This window comes from Calliphora vicina, chromosome 5 (genome assembly GCF_958450345.1).
Source record: "Calliphora vicina chromosome 5, idCalVici1.1, whole genome shotgun sequence".
Classification (NCBI taxonomy): domain Eukaryota; kingdom Metazoa; phylum Arthropoda; class Insecta; order Diptera; family Calliphoridae; genus Calliphora; species Calliphora vicina.
In genome coordinates this window covers 15,758,153-15,780,600 of record NC_088784.1, presented here as the reverse complement: position 1 = coordinate 15,780,600, position 22,448 = coordinate 15,758,153, and the positions used below count along the sequence as shown (strand labels likewise).

Genomic DNA, 22,448 nt, shown 5'->3' with positions numbered 1-22,448 from the left:
TCGAGAAATAAGGCCAGTTACTATCGAGAAATAAGGCCAGTTACTGGACATATTTCTGTCGAGAAATAAAGCCAGTTACTGTCCATATTTCTGTCGAGAAATAAAGCCAGTTGCTGGCCATATTTCTGTCGAGAATTAAGGCCAGTTACTGGCCATATTTCTGTCGAGAAACAAGACCAGTTTCTGGCCATATTTCTGTCGAGAAATAAGGCCAGTTACTGGCCATATTTCTGTCGAGAAATAAGGCCAGTTACTTTCTATATTTCTGTCTAGAAATATGGTCAATGACTTGCTATATTTCTGTCTAGAAATTAGGCCAGTTACTCGCCATACTTCTGTCTAGAAAAAAGGACAGTTATTGACCATATTTCTGTCTAGAAATACAGACAGTTTCTGGCCATATTTCTGTCTAGAAATAGCAAAAGTTACTGGCCATTTTTCTGTTTTGAAATATGGACAGTTACTTGCCATATTTGTGTCTAGTATTAGAGACAGTTACTGACAAATAACTGGCCTTTGTTCTATACAAATATATGGCCACTGTGCAGTAACTATCCATAGTTCACCACGCCAATTATTTAATTAGCCTACGCCCCTATTCTTTTATTTTAATGTTACTAATAAATCCCTGCTACATGATTAAAATCTATAATCAATATTAAGCATTTTCCAAAACAGGCCACACACGGAACTAAAGCTGGATTTCGATTGATTTTTCAAACCCAGACAACAAAAATCTGAATCCAATTAATTAAATATTCACCACCCATTGCCGGCAACACTTTGTTTGCATAAATAGATTAAACATGTTTTACAAAAAGCACGCGTCTGGATTTAAAGGAAAAGTTTCTTTTGTTTTATATTTCTGTTTTTGCTTACATTTTTCTGTATTTTGTTTATTTTTAGCAATAAAATCGGAAGACTATAAAACATCAAAGTGATAAGAATATTAATGAATTTAAAAATAGTACTTGAGAGAGAGAGAAAAGAGAGACAAAACAAAAGATGGGTGTGATATGTAAATTGTATAAAAACATTCAATAGGAAAACAATAATAAATTAATAATAGTGGCAATAAATTACAAATAAATGCAATAGATTTTAGATTAAATAAAAATACTGATTTGATATTAAATTTATTGCCCTGAAGGGGTGTGTTTGCATAATAAATGCTCTGGTTTAAGCTAAATTTGAAAAATTAATGCAGAAGCTATGAAACTGTCACAGTAAAACCTCGCTAATAGAAACTTTAAAAAAATATTAAGGTTTTAAACAAATAAACTCAGTTTTTTTTGAAAATTTAAGCTGTTCCTTAAAAATTTCACTGAATTTTATATTTCAAATTAACTTAAACAATTTATTGAGGTCGTGCTGTAAGTTTAACTTCCTTATTTTTGGTTCCATCTCTTAGTCATTCTAAAATCATTCCATTGTATGTCATTTCCTTTTATTTAGCTGATGTTTTCCTTAGGTTGTTCCAAAATATATATTTCGTCCATATGGTGGTTTTCTATTTGTTTTCAAATAGAATTTACCACGTAAACTTGGAAAAATTAAATAGAAAAGACCAGAATTTAAAAAATAAACTGTTTCTAAATTACATATTCACCTTTTATCAGCTGTCATTCCCATAAAAGCTTCGCCATTGTCATCAAAACTACAAGTACTAAATGACTTGGAAGGCTTACAACGCCTGGCCTTAAAAGCAAAAAGGCGTTGTATAGATTCAATAAAATATTTCCAGGCACGTTGATGGCTGCAGCCTATTAGAAATTTATTTAAACAAATTTTCATTTTAAACAAATTTCATGAAAAACAACTGCTTACTCATAATTTTTAACAAACCACCCGGGAACTTTTTCCTTCTAACACAGCCTGGCTGCAAGGCATGACCGCCATTGGGATAAAAATCAGCATGACCCATGGCCTTGGGATTGCCCAAGATGCAATCATCTGTATGTATAACATCAACAAATTCTGCGACTTTGTAGCTCAAGCAGCGATGGCGGCTGCCTTCATGGAATAAAGGCCAAGGGGGATCAAGGCCTATAGAAAAATTAAAATTCAAGATATTAAAATAAAAATTATGTTTTTAGACAATAAATACCTGTTATTCTGGGCAAAGTGATGTTCCATTTTTGTAATTGTCTGCCTATATTACCAGCTATTTCGGCACCCAAACTAAAACCAATTAAATGGATTTTTTCCACTTCATAGCTCTGTTGCATCAAAAATCTTATAAATCTTGCCACATATTTCCCTATAGTTGGCAAATTACCAACAGCACTGAGATACCAGGGTGCAGCAGCCAATTTACTCCAATCGATGAGCAGGACATTGTAATCGCCACTTTGCAAAAATGCTTTTGAAAGGAAAACCATTGAAATTTTGAAATATTGAGGTTAGATGACTTACCATCTTTAATCTTCTGACTACTTTGTTTTTCAGCTATCGCTAACTCATTAAAGCCATGCACATAGATAACCAAAGGATTAGTGAAATTAAAATTGCTTTGCTGCAAGCCATTTTTATCTCCCACATATAAATATTCATATTCAGAGGGATTTTGGCTAAAAGAAGGGAATACAAAATAAATCAAAACAAAAATGTGAAAAATTATCCACAAAATTATGTAAATTTTACTTTTTGCAAACATAAAACTATTTTACAAAAAGTACCAAAAAAGTACTTTTTCTGTTAAATATGTTTTCAAGGAAAAAAATCAATTTTAATTTAGAGTCTTGTTCTGAATTTCAACAATTTCGTTGCTAGAAGCAATTTATAAAAAAAATACACCTTTTTTTTAAAAAAAAGGTACCTTTTACTTAAAAGGTACCTTTTTTTCAAAATATGTTTTTAAACCATTTTAATAAAATAGTACTTTTTCTCTCAATGCTAGGATAAAGGGAAATTATAGACCCTTAAAGAAAATCTTCCAAAATCCTATAAAAAACTAAAATTTAATTTCAATATTTAATATATTTATGAAAATTTAATAAATTAAAAAAGTTTTCGAAAAAAAGTACCAAAATTTAAAAGTACTTTTGCTATAAAAGTTCTCACAAATATAAATATTTTAAATAAAAATAAACTTGTTCCCTAACAAATTACAGAAAGAATCCAATTTTCTAAAAAGTACCAAAATTAAAATGTTTTCCCAAAATAGTACCAAAACTAAAAAAGTACCATTTTTGGAAAATATCACAAGAATTTTTTTAAAATGCATTTGGTAAAATAAATAAAAATTTCAAGTAAATTATCTACCAATAATGAAATAGGTCTGGCTAAATTTGGACATTTAAGAAAAATTGTTTTTAATTGTACAGAAAACTAAAATTAATTTTAATTTTTTTTATTATTTCTGGAAAATTAATAAATTGGAACAGTTTTTGAAAAAAGTACCAAAATTAAAAAGGTATCTTTGAAAAAGTACAAAAAAATATGTTTTGAAAATATCACAAGAATTTGTTTAAAATTTAAATTTAAATACAAACATTTCAAGTAACTTTTCACAATCTACCAAATAGTGAAGAAAGTACTTTTCTGGCTAAATTTGGACATTTAAGAAAAATGTTCCTAAATTAAACAGAAAATTAAAATTAATTTTAATTTTTTTATTATTTCTGGAAAATTCATAAATTGGAAGAGTTTTGAAAAAAGTACCAAAATTAAAAAGTACAAAAACAATCTTTTTTTTTTGCAAAATAAAATAAAATTCGTAAGAAAATAAGGGTTTCAATTTCAATAACATCAAATATGAAAAATATAACAAAAAGTACCAAAAAATAAAAAGTACTTTTTTCTTAAAAATTACAAAAAATAATAAATAAAATAAAATTCGTATGAAAATAAATGTTTCAATTTCAATAATTTTCACCATCTACCAATAATGAAAAAAGTACTTTTCTGGAAAAATTTTGGACATTTAAGAAAAATCTTCCTAAATTGTATAGAGAACTAAAATTAACTTTCAATATATTACTATTTCTGTTCCAATTTATTAAATTGGAACAGTTTTTTTAAAAAAGTACCAAAATTAAAATGGTACTTTTTTAACTAGATTTGAAAAAGTACAAAAAAAATAAGTTTTGAAAATATCACCAGAATTTGTTTAAAATTTATCTGTACAAATAATATACAAATTTCAAGTAACTTTTCACAATCTACCAAATAATGAAGAAAGTACTTTTCTGGAAAAATTTTGGACATTTAAGAAAAATGTTCCTAAATTAAACAAAAAACTAAAATTAATTTTAATTTTTTTATTATTTCTGGAAAATTCATAAATTGGAAGAGTTTTTGAAAAAAAAGTACCAAAATTAAAAAGTACTTTTTTAAAAAGATTTGAAAAAGTACAAAAACAATTTTTTTTTTTGCAAAATAAAATAAAATTCGTAAGAAAATAAATGTTTCAATTTCAATAACATCAAATATCAAAAATATAACAAAAAGTACCAAAAAATAAAAAGTACTTTTTTCTTAAAAATTACAGAAAATAATATTTTTTGCAAAATAAAATAAAATTCGTATGAAAATAAATGTTTCAATTTCAATAACTTTCACCATTTACCAATAATGAAAAAAGTACTTTTCTGGAAAAATTTTGGACATTTAAGAAAAATCTTCCTAAATTGTATAGAGAACTAAAATTAACTTTCAATATATTACTATTTTTGTTCCATTTTATTAAATTGGAACAGTTTTTGAAAAAAAGTACCAAAATTAAAATGGTACTTTTTTAACTTGATTTGAAAAAGTGCAAAAAAAATGTTGTTTTGAAAATATCAATTTAAAATTTATGTGTACAAAAAAAATACAAATTTCAAGTTACTTTTCACAATCTATGTGAAAAATGTTCCTAAATTAAACAGAAAACTAAAATTAATTTTAATTTTTTTATTATTTCTGGAAAATTCATAAATTGGAAGAGTTTTAGAAAAAAAGTACCAAAATTAAAAAAGGTACTTTTTTAAAAAGATTTGAAAAAGTACAAAAACATTTTTTTTTTTTTGTAAAATAAAATTCGTAAGAAAATAAATGTTTCAATTTCAATAACATCAAATATCAAAAATAATTCAAAAAATTAAATTCTCGAATTTTAATTTTACCAAAAAGTACCAAAAAATTAAAAAGTACTTTTTCTACAAAAAAAAGCTTTGCAAATACAAAACTTTCATAAGCAAACAAATTTTCTTCTCAAAAAACATAAATTTCATTGCAAATACATACCTTCATTTACAAAAAGTACCAAAATTTCAAATAGTCCCCAAAATAAATATCATAAAATAATGAATGTTTCAAAAAAATAACATCAAATATCACGAAATAATCCAAAACCAACCAACAAATAAAAAGTACTTTTTCTTAAAATTTAACTAAAATTCGTTGAAATATAAATTTTTAACAAAAATAAAGTTTTCTACATTGAAAATAAATAAATATCATTAGAAATTAAAAAAAGTTCTTTTACATAAAATAGACAGAAATTTGTTTAAAAGTAACTTGTTTTAAGCAACACACTCTTCTAGAATCATAAATTCCATTAAAAAAGCAGATTTTACACTAAAATTTAGATTTTATCAAAAAGTACCAAAATATTAAAAAAAAGTACTTTTTCTATAAAAAGCTTTGAACTGTATTCAAATACAAAAATTTCATAAGCAAATAAATTTTCTGCACAAAAAACATAAATTTAATTGCAAATACCTTCATTTACAAAAAGTACCAAAAATAGTCCCCAAATTAAAATTCATAAAAAAATAAATTTTTGAAAAAAGTACCAAAATAATTAACTAAAATATATTCAAAGTTTTCTGCATTGAAAATAAATAAATATCATTAGAAATTAAAAAAGTAGGTTTTCATTAAAAGGTCAGACATTTTTTTTCAAAATAACTAGTTTTTAGCAACACACTCTCTTATAATGCCATTTAAAAATCAGATTTGACACACAAATTAAAATTTTATCAAAAAGTACCAAAATATTAAAAACGTACTTTTCCAATAAAAACCTTTGCTTTTCTGCACAAAAAACACAAATTTCATTTCAAATATGTATGTACCTTAATTTACAAAAAAGTACCAAAACTTCAAATAGTCTGAAAACTTCAAATAGGCTCAAAAATAAATATTTAACATACAAATTGCACAGAAAAACCAAAAAGTACTTTTTAAAAGGCTAAAATTTTATGGTAAATGTAAATTTTACAAAAAGTACCAGAGATATTTTTTTATTAATAAATAGATTTCTGTTTAATATACAATTATTAAATTTACTAGGTGGTTGTACAGCAAAATATATTATTTAAAATGATTATTAAAAATAGTACCATAAATTGAAAAAGTACTTTTTTTGTTAAAATGGTTTTCAATCACTAAAATTAAAATTTTCAAACCCAATAATTGATACAATTGGTTTTCTGATACACAATATTGATTTTTAGTATCTTTTGTAAAAACGGTTAAGAGTTTTTACAAAAAGTACCAAAATTTCAAAAAGTACTTTTATACAAATACCTCTAAAATGTTTTGAAATTTTAAAATTTTTACTTTAAATTTATTTTTGTACACAAAAATCATAATTTGCAAAAAGTACCAAAATTTACAAAAGTACCAAACATTCTAAAACTAGATTTTCTGAAAGCAATGTTTTGAAATTTTAAAATTTTTACTATAAATTTATTTTTGTACACAAAAAAAATAATTTGCAAAAAGTACCAAAATTTTGAAAAGTACTTTTATACAAATTTCTTTAAAATGTTTTTAAATATTAAAATTTTGAATAAAAATTTATTTTTGTACACAAAAATCATAATTTGCAAAAAGTACCAAACTTTTTCAAACTAGATTCTCTGAAAGCAATGTTTTGAAATTTTAAAATTTTTACTATAAATTTATTTTTGTACACAAATATCATAATTTGCAAAAAGTACCAAAATTCCGAAAAGTACTTTTATACAAATTTCTTTAAAATGTTTTTAAATATTAAAATTTTAAATAAAAATTTATTTTTTTACACAAAAATCCTAATTTGCAAAAAGTATCAAAATTTACAAAAGTACCAAACCTACTCAAACTAGATTTTCTGCAAGCAAATATGTTATATTTCATTTTTCAAATATGAAACATGTTTCTTAGAGAAAAATATATTCATAAAATCTGTATCAAAAAAGTACCAAAAGTACTTTTTTCGTTAAATTCTAAAAATGTTCCAAATTAAAAATGTTTAACAATAATAATCTTATCTGCAATAAAACCGTAAATGTTATGAATAAAGTATTTGCCATAAAAAGTACGAAACTACAAAAAAAAGTACTAATTTGTTTAAATAATTATAAAATAAAGTACCAAAGAATTAAAAAAAGTACTTTTTTGTTAAAAATGTTTTCTATCACAAAACTTATTATTTTAAATTCACAAATCACCAAAAAGTACCAAAATATAAAAGGGACATTTGTTCACAAAAAAAGTACCAACAAATTTTAAAAGTACTTTTGCTGTTAAATTTAAGAATGAATATTTTTATTACAAATTAATGCAGTTTTCTTTATAGAAAAAATTAATTAAAAATATATTAAAAAAAAAGTACCAAAAAAAGTATTTTTTCGCAATTTTTGAAAGCTTATTATTTAGCTCACCTGGTATATAACATAAATTTGATATCAGTTTTTTTGTTTATAGCACAACTTATGCAATTGCCAGCTGTGAAAAACAGTGTAAAAAAATACATTTCAAATAAATAAATTTGGCTGATTTTCAATAACAAACAGCTTAATGAATCTTATTGATGCTGATTTCAAATTTTGGATTAGAACGTGATTTACACAGACAGATATAGCTAAATCGAATTAGAATTTCAAATGAATTAAGACAAACAAAGAAACTGTGATATCTTTATGCTTACCAAGTAAAACAATATACAATCCATATAGAATCCAGGAAACCGGCGATATCATGTTAGAACAAAAATTGTAACTAAAATAAAAAATTATTTTTATAAATTTCAAATTACATATTACAAAAATATAAAAATAAATCATGGTTAAACAAATATATCATATTTGTATTCTTCATTATCTCTGTTATTTACCCTCATCAATTATTCACAATTCAATTTTGTTAAAAAAAAACTATTGATTTTAAATAACCTACAATCAAGAAAACTAAATAAAAAAATCTTGTGTGTAAAAAAAACTAACAGCTCTTCAAATTATTGTAACCACAGACTTGAGGCTATGTTGAGGTCTTATTTGTTAGCACATCTTACAATTACAAGTGTTACTTTTATTACAAGTATTTATGAACAATTTTATTTGTTTTTCAAATATATTGAAAATTTAAATAAATAAAAGTTTTGAACATTATAAAATTAACAGAATTATTTTCTTGTATGCAAAAAAAAAAAACTTCTATATACATTTTTTAAACTTGTTGAATATATTAAACCAACCTATTATTAAATGTAAGTGATATTTTTTTTAATAACATTAAGCAGTAAACTGTAATTTAAATTAAAGTACTATCATTATGTTTATTATGTCTTTTTTTGTATAAATGTGAACAAGGCCAGAAAGGGTGGTTTTGAGTTTGTGCTGTGTGACATTAAGCTTAAAGAAAAATATAAAATTTGGGTGTAAATATGGTTTTTTGGGCAAAATAAAAATCAATTTTAAAAAAACACTAATTTTACAAAATTTTAAAAAAAATCTCGTTATAATAATAAAAAAATCGGCAATTTTATAAAAAAAAAATTAAAATTTCACAAAAGCTCTTAAAAATCTTTAAAAATCTTTAAGTAATGCAAAAAAGCACTAAATCACAAAAATCGCTAATTTAAAAAATTCATAAAAAATCGCTAAATCTAAAAAAATTTCACAATATAGCACTAATCGTTAAAAAAAATCAATTTTGTAAAAAAAAAACTTAAATTTCGCTATAATTCTTAAATCACAAAAATAGCTAATTTAAAACAATCACTAAATCCCAAATTTAGAAAAATCGCAAATTATAAAAAAAATTAACAAAATCTCATTATATATCACAAAAATAACGGAATCACAAATAATTCCAAATCGTACACAGAAAAAACTATTTCTTAAACCGTTTCAATTCAAATATTTGTCACATATTGAACTGGTTTCAATTATTTCATAATTAAATCAAGTATTCATTTGCCCAAAAACAAAATTTCTTGATATTTTCTATTGAATTTTGAGTTTTGAATTTGATTATTTTGACAATTGAATATACAATTTTCGTTATTGGTTGAATTTCAAATACAAAAATTATATTATCTATTTTCGTAATTGAAAACACATTTTTGTTATTTTTTGTGTTTCAATTACGAAAATTATCTATTCAAAAGAAAGAAATAATAAAAAAAAATTTAACAAAAACTCACTATAAACACAAAAAAATGATAAATAATACAAAAAATTGCAAGTTTTTTTAAAAAACCCTATAATTTTTTAAAAATATTCAATTGCAAAAAAATCGCCAATTTAACAAAAACTCTGTTATTTACCCTCAGTAATTATTCACAAGTCGACTTTGTAAAAAAATGGCATATTTCTCCATTAAAATGTATAAAACGCAAAATGGCGCTTAATCACAAAAATCGCTAATTTAAAGAAAAAATCATAAATTTCACAAATCTTAAGAAAATCTCGTTATATATCACAAAAAATAGCACTAATCACTTATATTAGAAAAAAAATCGCCAATTTTGTAAAAAAAAACTAAAATTTCACTAAAATTCTTAAATAATGCCATAAAAAAGCGCTAAAAAAGCGCTAAAATCGTCAATTATAGAAATAAAATTTAACAAAATCTCGTTATATATCACAATAATAACGGAATCACAAATAATCCCAAATCATAGAAAAAATCGCCAATTTCATAAAAAAAGATAAAATTTCACAAAAGCTAAAAATCGCTAAATCTCAAATTTAGAAAAATCGCTAATTTAGGAAAATCGCTAATTTAACAAAAACTCGCTTTAATCACATAAAAATGGTAAATAATACAAATAATTTTAAGTTTTTTAAAAAAAAAATATTCAATGGCTAAAAAAATCGCCAATTCAACAAGAACTCATAAATATTACCAAAAATTCGTTAATAACACAAAAAAGCGGTAATAAACTTCATAAATTTAAAAAAAAACAAGTAAGAGTACTATATTCGGCCGTGCCGAATCTTAAATACCCTCCACCTAAATATGATAGTATAAAAGCTGAAATAATATAACAATTGTTAGAAAGACTAGTTTACGCAGAAGATATTTTGTTTCAAATGTACAAAAAATTGTACTACAACGTTTGACACAGTTAATTATTGTCTTTTAATTGAGAAATTGTCGTCTAAATTTAATTTTTCTAAATCTTCGTGTAAATTATTATTTTCTTACATAGGTAACCGTAAACAGTTTGTTGGAACTGGGTTAAACGAACTACAATATCTGAGTGTTAAAGTGGCGCACAGTGGTATGAGAAAAAAAAGAGGGAAATAAATCTGTAACTTCTAAACCCTTAGTCCGATTTTAATAAAATTTCACATGCGCAAAGGGGAAGTGTTGTCGAGTTTAAGTCTGGACCTCATTTGTATACCCTCATGAAAGGGTATACAAATATATTTAGACAAATTTCAAAATATCTGGTTGTGGGACTTATGCGGGAGCTATGACATATTATGATTCGATTATCGTAAAATATTTTTACGTGATTTTTATGTATTTATATGAGAGCTGTGGCCAATTATGGACCAATATTCACAAAATTCAGTATTATGATTTTTGAATACAAATTACTGATCTGTGTACTATTTTGGTTTAATATATGGATGCTATGACCTATTATGGTCCTAAGTATTTAAGGGCCATTTTTGTAGAATTTCAAGAGTGGACCTTATATGGGAGCTATGCCGAATTATGGACCAATATTTAAAAAATCTTGTAGTACGATTCTTGGATACAAATTACTGATCGATGTAAAATGTTGGTTCAGTATAGATTTTTATGGATATTTATGCAGGTTAATATGTTTTCCTGAAGTGGTTCTTATATGGAGGCTATGACCAATTATGAGCCTATCATCATAAAATTTGGTACATCGATTTTTGTATATATTGAATAAATTTGTTTTGAATTTCAACGTGATAACTATATTTGTAAGAAATTTATGAGGATATTAGTGATTTTAGGGAGTGGACCTTATATGGGAGCTATGGTTAAATATGGACCGATATTCACAAAATCCAGAAGTATGATTACTGTATACAAATTACTGATCTGTGCGTAATTTCATTTTGATATCGATATGTTTTTAATATTTTTTAAGGTTAATATCTTTTTTCGGAAATGGGCCTTATAGGGGAGCTATGACCATTTATCGGCCAATCTGCATAAAATTTGGTACAGTGGTATCTATATACATGAGTATAATTTTTGTATGAATTTTAGCATGATAAATGTATTTATAAGAGTTTTATGAGTACTTAACTGATTTTTGGAAGTGGACCTTATATGGGAGCTATGGTCAAATATGGACCGATATTCACAAAATCCAGTAGTATGATTTCTAAATATAAACTATGGATGTGTGTGAAATTTTGTTTTGATATTGATATTTTTTAGATATTTATGTAGGTTATTGTGTTTTTCGGAAGTGGTCCTTATATGGGAGCTATAACCAATTATCGGCCGATCTTCATAGAATTAGGTACAGCGATTTTGGTATATATGGGGATTATTCATGTCGAATTTCAACTTGATAGCGATATTTATAAGACATTTATGCTTATTTAAGTGATTTTCGGAAGTGTACTTTATATGGGGGCTATGGTCAAATATGGGCCGATCCACGAAAAATTTTGTAATATAATTTCTTTTACCACGGAACTTATTTTTGCTGAATTTTATGTGGATATTCCTATTCTGTAGGCATTTATAGACCATAGAACCATATTTCGGCAAAAAATTTGTATGGGGGCTAGGAGAAATCATGGACCGATTCTTATAATTTTCACCATAGTTACTCCTTTTATCATAAAAGTAACGAGTGCAAAATTTTATGATATTAGCTGCAATATATTTACAAAAAATGTCCAAAAATATGTGAAAATTATCAATTTTTTTTTGAGGTTGTCCCACATTTTCATTCATAACTTTGGTTCCACTGTACCGACTTCACTGATTTTCAATACCAAACTGCTTAGGACAATAATAAACATTTTTCTTGCAACTCTACTAAGTTTGTTTGCGTATTTTGGACGTGAGCGTGTTTTACACAGACGGACAGACAGACGGACATGGCTCAATCGACTTAGAATTTCATAAGGATCAATAATATATATACTTTGTTTGGTCTCATATGAATATTTCTCAATGTTACACACGGAATGACAAACTTATATATACCCTCATTCACCACTTATGGTGGTGGAGGGTATAAAAACAAGTAAGAGAGCTATATTCGGCTGTGTCATATCTTATATACTTTAAAATAAAAATTTCAAAAAGTTTTAGGTAAAAAAATTAAAAAAACTTTTTTTAACATTTTTTTTAAATTTAAAAAAAAATATTTATTAGTGGAAACAAGTAAGAAAGCCGAATCTTATATACCCTTCACCAAATTTATTTAAAAAAATTTTTTTTTCTTTAATTGTTTTAAATTTTTTTCTAATTTTTTTTTTTAAATTATTTTTTTAATTTTAAAAAAAAATTTTTTTTTTGAAAAATAATTTAAACCAAAAAATATTTTTAGATGAAAAAAAAATTCGGATTAAAAAATATTTTTCCCGATTTTGACCCATTGTAGGTCCAACTTACTATAGCCTTCTATACATCGTTGCAATAGTCTTTGAAATATCTATCATTAGATATCCATATTGTCTATATTAATGACTTAGTAATTCAGATATAGAACAAAAATAGGTAAAAATCGAGGTTGTCTTGGATTTTTCCTTATATCTCAGCCATTTGTGGGCCGATTTTCTCGATTTTAGATAGCAGCCGAACCGAGCCTATATCGGATATATTTATATATGAATCATGTATGTAAATTATTTGGGGGCTACGGAAAGTAGATTTCAACATACAGACGGACATGGCTATATCGACTACGATCCAGAATATATGGGGTCGCAAATATAAAATGTAGATTTAAAAGAAAATAAAGCTTTATCAGCCTGTTATTTAAGTGAATTACTATTTAATTTCCCTTTTTTCCCAAAAACTTTACCTTCAACTTCTCAACAACATATTTACTTTACTTTGCTGCCAAATAAATTTTTTTAGCTAAAAGACAGATATTAATTTTCATAATTACCAGTTACTTTTAATTGTCTTTTATGGTTTGTTTAATGTTGGTTGTTGTTGCTGCTACAATTTTTGTTGCTATTTGATATTCATACAACTTTTAATTACCTGGTAATAATGATAATAATCATCATATAAACCTAATGAAAATTTTAAACTTTTTGTGCCGGAAGCTAATTATGAATTTGTTAATTTATTAAAATTGGCTAAGGAATCCAAAAACATTTTTGTTACATTTTTTGTTGAAAATTAAATTAAAATAAGAACCAGTATAACGGTTATGTTTTGAAAATTAGCATATTCAATACGTCATCACAATGTTATGGTTGAATAACTGTTTTAATTAAGAAAAAAACATTCAATATGTTTAATAAAACAATTAATTTTTTTATAAAAAAAAAAAACATAAATAAAAAATGCAAAATCATATAGACCGTTTTTGCCCCACAAACTTGGTCAAGGTGAACCGCCTACAACACCCCTGACTAAGTCTGATGAAAATCAAAATGCAAAAAAAAAAACAAACAAACACCACACACGCACTCTAAACAACACTTGCTTACTTTTTACTACCTTTGGCCACTTGTTTTTTAAAAGTTTCTTGACTTCTAGTTGTTGTTCTGCTTTTATAATTAAAAATTCTTTGAAAAAAATAAAATCATTGAAAAGTATGTAGATTTATTTCTAAACAAAAATGTAGTGAAACAATTCAATGTCAAGGTTTTTAATTCACAGAATACATGCAATTTACTGTCTAATGTACCGTAAACAATAAAAAACAGCTGTTGGATGAAGAAATATATTATTAGTTCGACTAAGTACTTAAGAAACATGTCTCAACATGTCTGAGAATATGAAGATGAGAGTAGAATCTTTATTATTTTTGAGAATTTTACAAAAGGACAACCAGTAAAATTTGTAACTAAGTGGATGTGAGGATGTGTTTTTCAAACCAAAAATTTTATAATAAAATCTAATTTTTAAAGTCCCCAGATGACAAAGACCTATTTTTATACCCTTCACCTTCGTGAGAAGGGTATATATAAGTTTGTCATTCCGTTTGTAATTTCTACATTTTTCATTTCCGACCCTATAAAGTATATATATTCTGGATCCTTATAGATAACGGAGTCGATTAAGCTATGTCCGTCTGTCTCTCTGTTGAAATCAATTTTCTGAAGACCCCAGATATCTTCGGGATCCAAAACTTTAACAATTCTGTCAGACATGCTCTCGAGAATTTTGTTATTTAAAATCCACAAAATCGGTCCACAAATGGCTGAGATATGAGGAAAAAACCAAGACAACCTCGATTTTTGACCTATATCTGGATTACTAAGACATTAATATAGACAATATGGATATCTAATGATAGATATTTCAAAGACATTTGCAACGACGTATATAAGACCATAGTAAGTTGGACCTACAATGGGTCAAAATCGGAAAAAAAATTTTAACCCGAATTTTTTTTTTCAAAAATAAAAAAGAATTTAAAAAACCAAAAAAAAAATTTTTTAATTAAAAAAAAAAAAAAAAATAATCGAAAAAATTTTTTTTCCAAAAAATTAAAAAAAACAAATGGAAAAAAATTAAATTTTGTTTACATAAAAATATTTAAAATTTTGAAGTATAATTTGGTGAAGGGTATATAAGATTCGGCACAGCCTAATCAACCATAAGATATTAGTTCATAACATTTTTAATTAATTTAACAAAAGAAATCGCCAAATTTAAAAGAACATTGATTATTTTAAGTCAACTTCATAAAAAATCGCCAAACAAAAGCGCTAAAACACAATATTACAAAAAATATTTACTTCACGAAATCTTACAAAAATTCGATAAATTTACAAAATAAACGCCAGTTTGAAAAATCGCCAATTTAAAATAATTAACAATTTTATTAAAAAATTCAAATTAAACACAAACTTTCTATTTTTATAAAAATTTAGCCAATTACCCAAAAAAGCACTAAATCACAAAAATCGCTAATTTATAAAAAATAGCTAATTTTTGAAAAATCACAAACACTGAAAAAAGTTCTCTTTGCTAAAATCTAAAATTATCACTAAAATCGCAATTCAAATGTGAAAAATTAACCAAAACATGTTATTTTTATAAAATTATAGCCAATAACCCAAAAAAGCATTAAACCATAAAAATCGCTTATTTATAAAAAATCACAAAGCGCAATATTACAAAATAAAAATTCGCTAATTTTACAAAAATACAAAAAAACGCCAATTTAAAAAAAAATTAACAGTTTTATAAAAAAATCTTAAACTAACAAAAACTCTCTATTTTTTAAAAAAATTTCCAGTTATTGCCAATAACCCAAAAAGCACTAAATCACAAAAATCGTTAATTCATAAAAAAAGCGCTCATTTTGCTAAAAATCAAAAAATATCACTAAAATCGACAATTCAAATTACAAATTTCAAAAAATCGCTAACTCATAAAAAACGCCAGTTTGAGAAATTATTTTTATAAAATTATTGCCAATAATCCAAAAAAGCACTAACTCGCTAAATTAGAAAAAATCACAAAACGCAATATTACAAAATAAAATTATTAATTTTACAAAAATTCGATAAATTTACAAAAATGTTTTTAACAAAAAAAATCGCCAATTTAAAATAAAATTACTAATTTAAATAATATTAGCGATTTTTGTTAAATTTTGTGAAAAAGATGATTTTTTTAATTAATTCTTTTTAAAAAAATCAATAACTAATAAAAGCTGTCAGTTTGAAAAATTAACCAAAATTTGTTATTTTTACAAAATTATCGCCAATAACCTAAAAAGCAATAAATTACAAAAATCTCTAATATATAAAAAAAATTTATAAAAAAATTAGAAAAAATCACAGAATGGTTAATTTCACAAAATTTTACAAAAAAATCGCTCATTTTACAAAAATATTATCAACAACGAAAACAACGCCATTTTGAAAAATCGTCAATTTAAAAATAAAATTAACAGTTTTATAAAAATACATCGCAAATTTAACACAAATTGGATATTTTTATACAAAATTAGCCAATAATCCCAAAAAGCGCTAAATCACAAAATTCGATAATTTAGAAAAAACTAAAAAAAAATAGCTAAGTTTACAAAATTATTATCAACAACGAAAAAAGCTCATGTTTTTAAAATCGCCAATTTAAAAAAAAATCACTAATTAAAAAAGAATTCCAAATTTAAAAAATCTTGTTATTTTTACAAAAATTCTGCCAATAACCCAAAAAATCACTAAATCGCAAAAATCGCTAATTTATAAAAAAAAATAGATGAAACAAACTTAATAAAATAATCATATTTTTCACAAAATTTAACAAAAACTACATATCACAAAAAAAATTTAAAAATTACAAAAATCGCTAATATTAAAAAAATCGCCAAATTAAAAAAAAATCGCTAATATTAAAAATAAAAACCAATTTCATAACAAATCCATAATATCACAAAATTTAATAAAAACTTCGTAACCCTTTCGCTACATTGTATCCATATGGATACATTTTAAATTTTTGCACATAACTTCGACATTTATGAATATTTTTAAAAAATTGTTTTTGAGTCTATTTTTGTAATATATTTATAGATGTTTACAATTTATTTCATTGAATTATCGCTATGCGTGTTCGATTGATAGCAATTTGAAAAGATTTTTGAATCCAAAATTTTTTTTTCAAAAAAGTGCCTTCGATTTTTTGCATATAAAATGTTTAAAAACTATAATTTTGTAATAAAAATGATTTAGAATGCTTAGAAACATATTAGGGAAATACAACAATAAAAAATATTAAAATAAAAATCACTGGGGGCTTCAGGATAAGCTTCCAGGATAAAAATATCATAAATAACACAAAAAGCGCTAATATTACAAAAATCACGAATTTCATAAAAAAAAATTATTAAAAACTCTCTAATAAAACAAAATTTTTAAATAACACAAAATTGAGATTAAACAAAAAATCGCAAATTTAATTTTAAAATAATTACCAAATTTAAAAAAAAAATTCTAAATCAGAAATGTCGCGTATTTGAAAATAAGCACCATTCTAATGTCTCAAAAAAATAGTTAATAACTCAAAAAAGCATTATTATTTTAAAAATCGCCAATTTAAAAATACAACATTTTCACAAAATCGCCAATAGCCCAAAAAAACCTAAATACAGTAGAACAGCACCCATTTTGATAAAACAGTTTCATAAAAATCTCTAATATCCAAAAACGAAAAAAAAACACCAATTTAAATATAACAACAAATAGGTAAATAAAAAATCGTCAATTTAAAAATATTTCTATATCGCATAAACACGATAATAAAACAAAAATCATAAATAGAAAAAATTGCTAATTTTAGAAAAAAATTGCCTGCTAATTTTTCAGTTTCATATTGTTACGAAATTGTACTTGAATTCAAGTATAACGATTTTAAAGGCTGATTTAAAAGTAGCTTAATAATTTCAAATAACATTGCTGTAATAGCAAACTGTAACATATCTGTGGGCATTATTAAATAAAAGCTTTCAGTTGATTTGATCGTAAGTTGACAACGCTGTATTCGAATTCGAATATTCAGTTAAAGAACATTGTAGAAAGTACACCACAGATGGCGTATGTATTAGTAAGATCTAGAATATTCGAATTTTGACAGTTAAAGAACAATCTGGAGTGCAGATGGCAGTGTTATAAATAGTGGCAGAGGTTGCAATCGTGAGTGAGTTTATCAGAGACGCTTTTCGAATAAACATCAACTGAGTGCCTTAAAGTGTGTTGTGTTTTTCAAGTAAATTCGTGTACATTATAAATTGTGTCTGTATTTCTGCGAATTTACAAACGTGTATAAAAAACATTGAGTGACTATTTAATTATGTTGTTGTACATTTGAATAAATAAAGAGTTGTTACCATTTTCAAACTACTAAACGGCTTTTATTTGCAATCAAAAGTATTCGGTTTATTTAAAGGAAATAAACCAACGTTTTGAAAAGGTTAAAACATAACAATATATTTCACAAAATTTAACATAAACTCACTAATATTACAAAAAAAACTCGATAATATAAAAAAGTCCTAATTTTTCAGTTCCATAAAAATCTATATATCACAAAATTTAACATAAACCATTATCAGAAATAAGAAAAATCTCTAAATAAAAAATCGTCAATTTAAAAATATCACCAATTTCATAAAAATCTCTATCCAGCCTAAAATCCACACCAAACAGTGACTTTTTCACGATGCATTGACAATTTGAGAATTTTGTTTGTTTACGTACCCATTTATACAGAAATGGACCCAATTATTTTTTAAGAAAATTAGGGTCAGTCCAGAGCACTCATTTTGATAAAACAATTTTATCATTTTGGCAATACAAAATTAATAAATGACAGTAAATTAGACAGATGTAGCTTCAACAATATGGCCGGTAGCAATTGTCAAAGTTCGGAAGACCATTTAAAACTAATTTTGTATGGAAATATTGTTTTATAAATTTAAAAATTGATTATGAATATGGGTTTAATAATAATATAAGGATTTACTAATAAAAGTCGGTTTTAAGTGCTTAAAATTTGTAAATTATATGGCAACTTTATATAAAAACCATTTAATCTGCACACACACACACATTAACAAATGCTCTCAATATTAATATTATTCTCAACTTAAGAGAATCAGTTGTTAAAAGAAAACAAATAATTTAGCAAAATCTTTAGCATACTTTAAGGCTTTTCCAATAAATATCTACTTTTATACTTAAAATCACCAATGTTTCCTTTCATTACAGGATAAACTCTTAAGCAAACTAGAAGAAAGTGAACCCGATCCACCCACTTCCCAAGAAGATGAATGTGTCATCTGTATTAATGCACGAGCCACTATGCAAACTTCACCCTGTGGCCATCGGGTGGTGTGTAGACGCTGCTTTGTCAAGACCATACAAAGTGCGGTGGCACAAAGACTGCTGCCGTTGCGTTGTGTGATATGTAGGGCACGTGTTAATCGTCTCACCTCTAGTTCGGGTACATGGCGCATACAGGAATCGGCCAGCAGTTATTCGATGGGTGGCAAAAGTTGGGCCTCGGTGGGAGTAACGGCGGGTGGTGTAACAGCCTCGGCCAGTTCGTATTCCATGAATGATGCTCACAGTGGTCATCATGCATTTCATATGCATGCCAGCTCACGCTTTCCGCGCAGTCCCAATGGTCGGGTCTCCCAGTCGGACAGTTTGTATTCGATGAGCTCGACGGGTTCTTCGTCGGCGGCATCGGTCTTCTCGAAAACGTCTTCCATTTCAAGCGATTTGTGTTCACCTGCCTCGCCAATATCACCCACACAGTGTACGTATAATCAGAGCTCCATGATTTTGAACAATCATTTGGCTCCACCCACACCCAGCATATCACCACACTCACCCACCTCGACTTCGGGTTCTGGGACATCACAGGGCTCGTTGTCGCCCAAGGAAGTGGGACATGCTCATTCTCATCACAGTGGCTGTCCAACGGGTTGTTCGGGCGCCATACCACGCAAACCTTTAAAATCGCTGAGTAATTCCTCTTCCAGTGGCTCGTGCAGCAGTGCGGGCAGTAATTATATCAGCACACCATTTGCACCCTCTTCCACCCACACATATCCGGGTAGAAGACATACTAAGGGTAGAATAGTGGACTTGCAAAATCGTTTGCCGCCCATCAAAGAGTTTCGTAGTCCTGCCAAAGTGCCACATCCCTCACCGGTGCATATAAGCAATCCCAGATTTCGGTAAGTTTTGCAAATAACTTATAACCAACTCTTATTAAATAAAAATTAAATTTATCCACAGCTACAATTCCTATACCAAACCCAGCCATCAAGGTCAGGACTCGCAAGCCAGCTCAAAGTCTTCAGCCAACACCAAACAACCCTCTTCGCCGCCTAAGAGACCCATGAACATACACATAAGTGCTTCCCACAATGCATTAGCACCGCCCCCACTCAAAGCGTTAGGCCCCAAAATAAGTCCCTTAGCCACCAAACATAATCTTAGTAAGACGACCTTTAATGCTTTAGCGGCGGACAGAAAAGAGAAAAAATCCTGTAGCGATTCCAATAAAAATAATATAAATTTAAAATTAAGTCAAACTAAAATGTCGACTTCAACGAACGGCAAATTATTAACGTCATCAATGAAATCTTCCTCATCAACGTCCTCCTCAGTGTCAGCAACAGCATCGAAAACATCTGCCTCACATACATCATCATCGTTAACGTCGTCATCATCATCATCATCATCCACCTCCGCTCACCATGCACCGGGCAATTCAACTTTAACAACATCATTTACAACTAGTAAAAGTTTTCCATTGTTTTGCACCAACAATAATCACAGTAAGTGGATTTTTTGTTTAAAGTTTATTTTTTTTTTAGTTTTTCTGGGTTTTTGTTGGTTTTGTTTTTCCCCCTATTGTTTTAATGGTTTATTGTTTACATGTTGAGGGAAAAGGCGGGTGTATATGAGTTAATCAAAGCATTTGTTATGTTTATTTGAAGATAAATTTGGAACTGAGATGAAATAATGATGAAAGCTTAAATTTGTATAGAAATTTATTCTAATTGTAATAATTCCAAAGAATACAAGGAATACAAGGCCCGCAACAAGTCCTCATCAGCAAACTTCCGTGCCATGCATTTGTATCGAATTAATAAAAAAGGTTCCCTCCCTAATCATAGTTCTTTTTGTGTTCCATTCTTCTCAAAACAACTTGCGAATATCTATTTTTATTCCATATTTTAGCTCCTTTCCAATTCGCCTTAAACCTTTCCATTTTGCCATTTATTTACTTGCTCTTTGTGGGTATTTTTATTTTTTATTATTTTTTTGTTGCCCAACAAATTTTCTGTATGGTTTATTTCAAAAGTTGACTGAATGAATGAATGAATAAATTGTTGTATTTCTTTACAACATGCAAAACAAACAAACAAATAATAACAACACAGGAATTGTTAATAATTTTTCTGTGGTTATTTGATGTTTAACAACTTTTGGAAAACCCTAGCAACAATAATATTGTTGGTGAGTTTTCAAAAGCATTTAAGCCTGATGAAAGTTTGGAAAATTAGCTTAATGGAAGGGAATGAGGAAAGTACGCATAAAAAAAGAAAATAATTACAAGCAAAGGAAACCAAATGTAAAGTAATAGATGAAAATGTTAATATTTCAAGGAATGGGGGAGAAAATTGCTCTTAATTAGCAGAGATGTGAATTATAATAAAAAAATTAAAATAAATAAAACAAGAGGGAAGAAATCTGTTACAAAAATGATCTAGATATCGAAATTATAAAAAAATAAACTAAATTACTTGCTCAATATCAAATGCCACAATCTCGATTAAGAAAATTACGATCAGTTTTACTTGATAACGAATGCTATAATTCGGTCACTAATCTTAAATCAAAATTGACTGGGGAAAATTTTTAGTATAGTTCAGAACAGCTGGCTATAAATAGTCCTCCAATTGAAGAATATTATAGCTGTCTCTAAAGAGGCTTCCCATTCATGCATTTTATATTTGAACTATGTATTTTTTATTAACATATTCTCCAATTTCTTTTAATTTTTAGAAGAAAAATCGGACAATAAGAAAAACGAAACAGTGGAACGTCGAAAAGAAGAAAAACTTAAACTCAAAGCGGAAAAAGAAGCAAGAAAGGTAAATACAATTTAAAATACATATGTTTATTTAAGAAAGAAAATATTTCGAACAATAGTCTTGGATAAGAATTAATCGTAGGTCTTTATGTAATCTTGGATAAGCATCAATCGTAGGACTTTATATAGTATTGGATAAGCATCAATCGTAGGTCTTTATGTAGACTTGGATAAGCAACAATCGTTGGTCCATATGTAGTCTTGGATAAGCATCAATCGTTCTTCTTTATAAAGACTTGGGTCTTTATGTAGTCTTGGATAAGCATCAAATGTAGGTCTTTATAAAGTCTTGGATAAGCATCAATCGTAGGTCTTTATAAAGTCTTCGATAAGAACCAATCTTAGGTCTTTATGTAAACTTGGATAAGCATCAATCGTAAGTCTTTATGTAGTCTTGGATAAGCAGCAAATGTAGGTCTTTATAAACT

The 22,448-nt window shown here is 26.6% G+C and overlaps 2 protein-coding genes across 2 annotated transcripts in view; one reads left to right on the top strand and one right to left on the bottom strand.

Annotated features, from left to right (window-relative positions):
* The window catches only part of LOC135961666 (uncharacterized protein DDB_G0271670), an 87,972-nt gene that overhangs the window by 62,471 nt on the left and 3,053 nt on the right, over window positions 1-22,448 (top strand). The window contains exons 2-4 of the mRNA XM_065513204.1: window positions 19,116-20,092; window positions 20,154-20,698; window positions 21,933-22,021. Of these exons, the coding sequence (XP_065369276.1) occupies window positions 19,116-20,092; window positions 20,154-20,698; window positions 21,933-22,021 (1,611 nt within the window). The remainder of the gene's footprint in view (window positions 1-19,115; window positions 20,093-20,153; window positions 20,699-21,932; window positions 22,022-22,448) is intronic.
* On the bottom strand, window positions 1,606-7,968 carry LOC135959688 (inactive pancreatic lipase-related protein 1-like). The gene is made up of 6 exons (XM_065510696.1): window positions 7,904-7,968; window positions 7,638-7,701; window positions 2,416-2,570; window positions 2,108-2,362; window positions 1,828-2,046; window positions 1,606-1,763 (listed from the first exon to the last, which is right to left on the bottom strand). The coding sequence occupies exons 1-6, from the start codon at window positions 7,953-7,955 to the stop codon at window positions 1,606-1,608; spliced, it is 903 nt and encodes a 300-aa protein (XP_065366768.1). The 5' UTR covers window positions 7,956-7,968.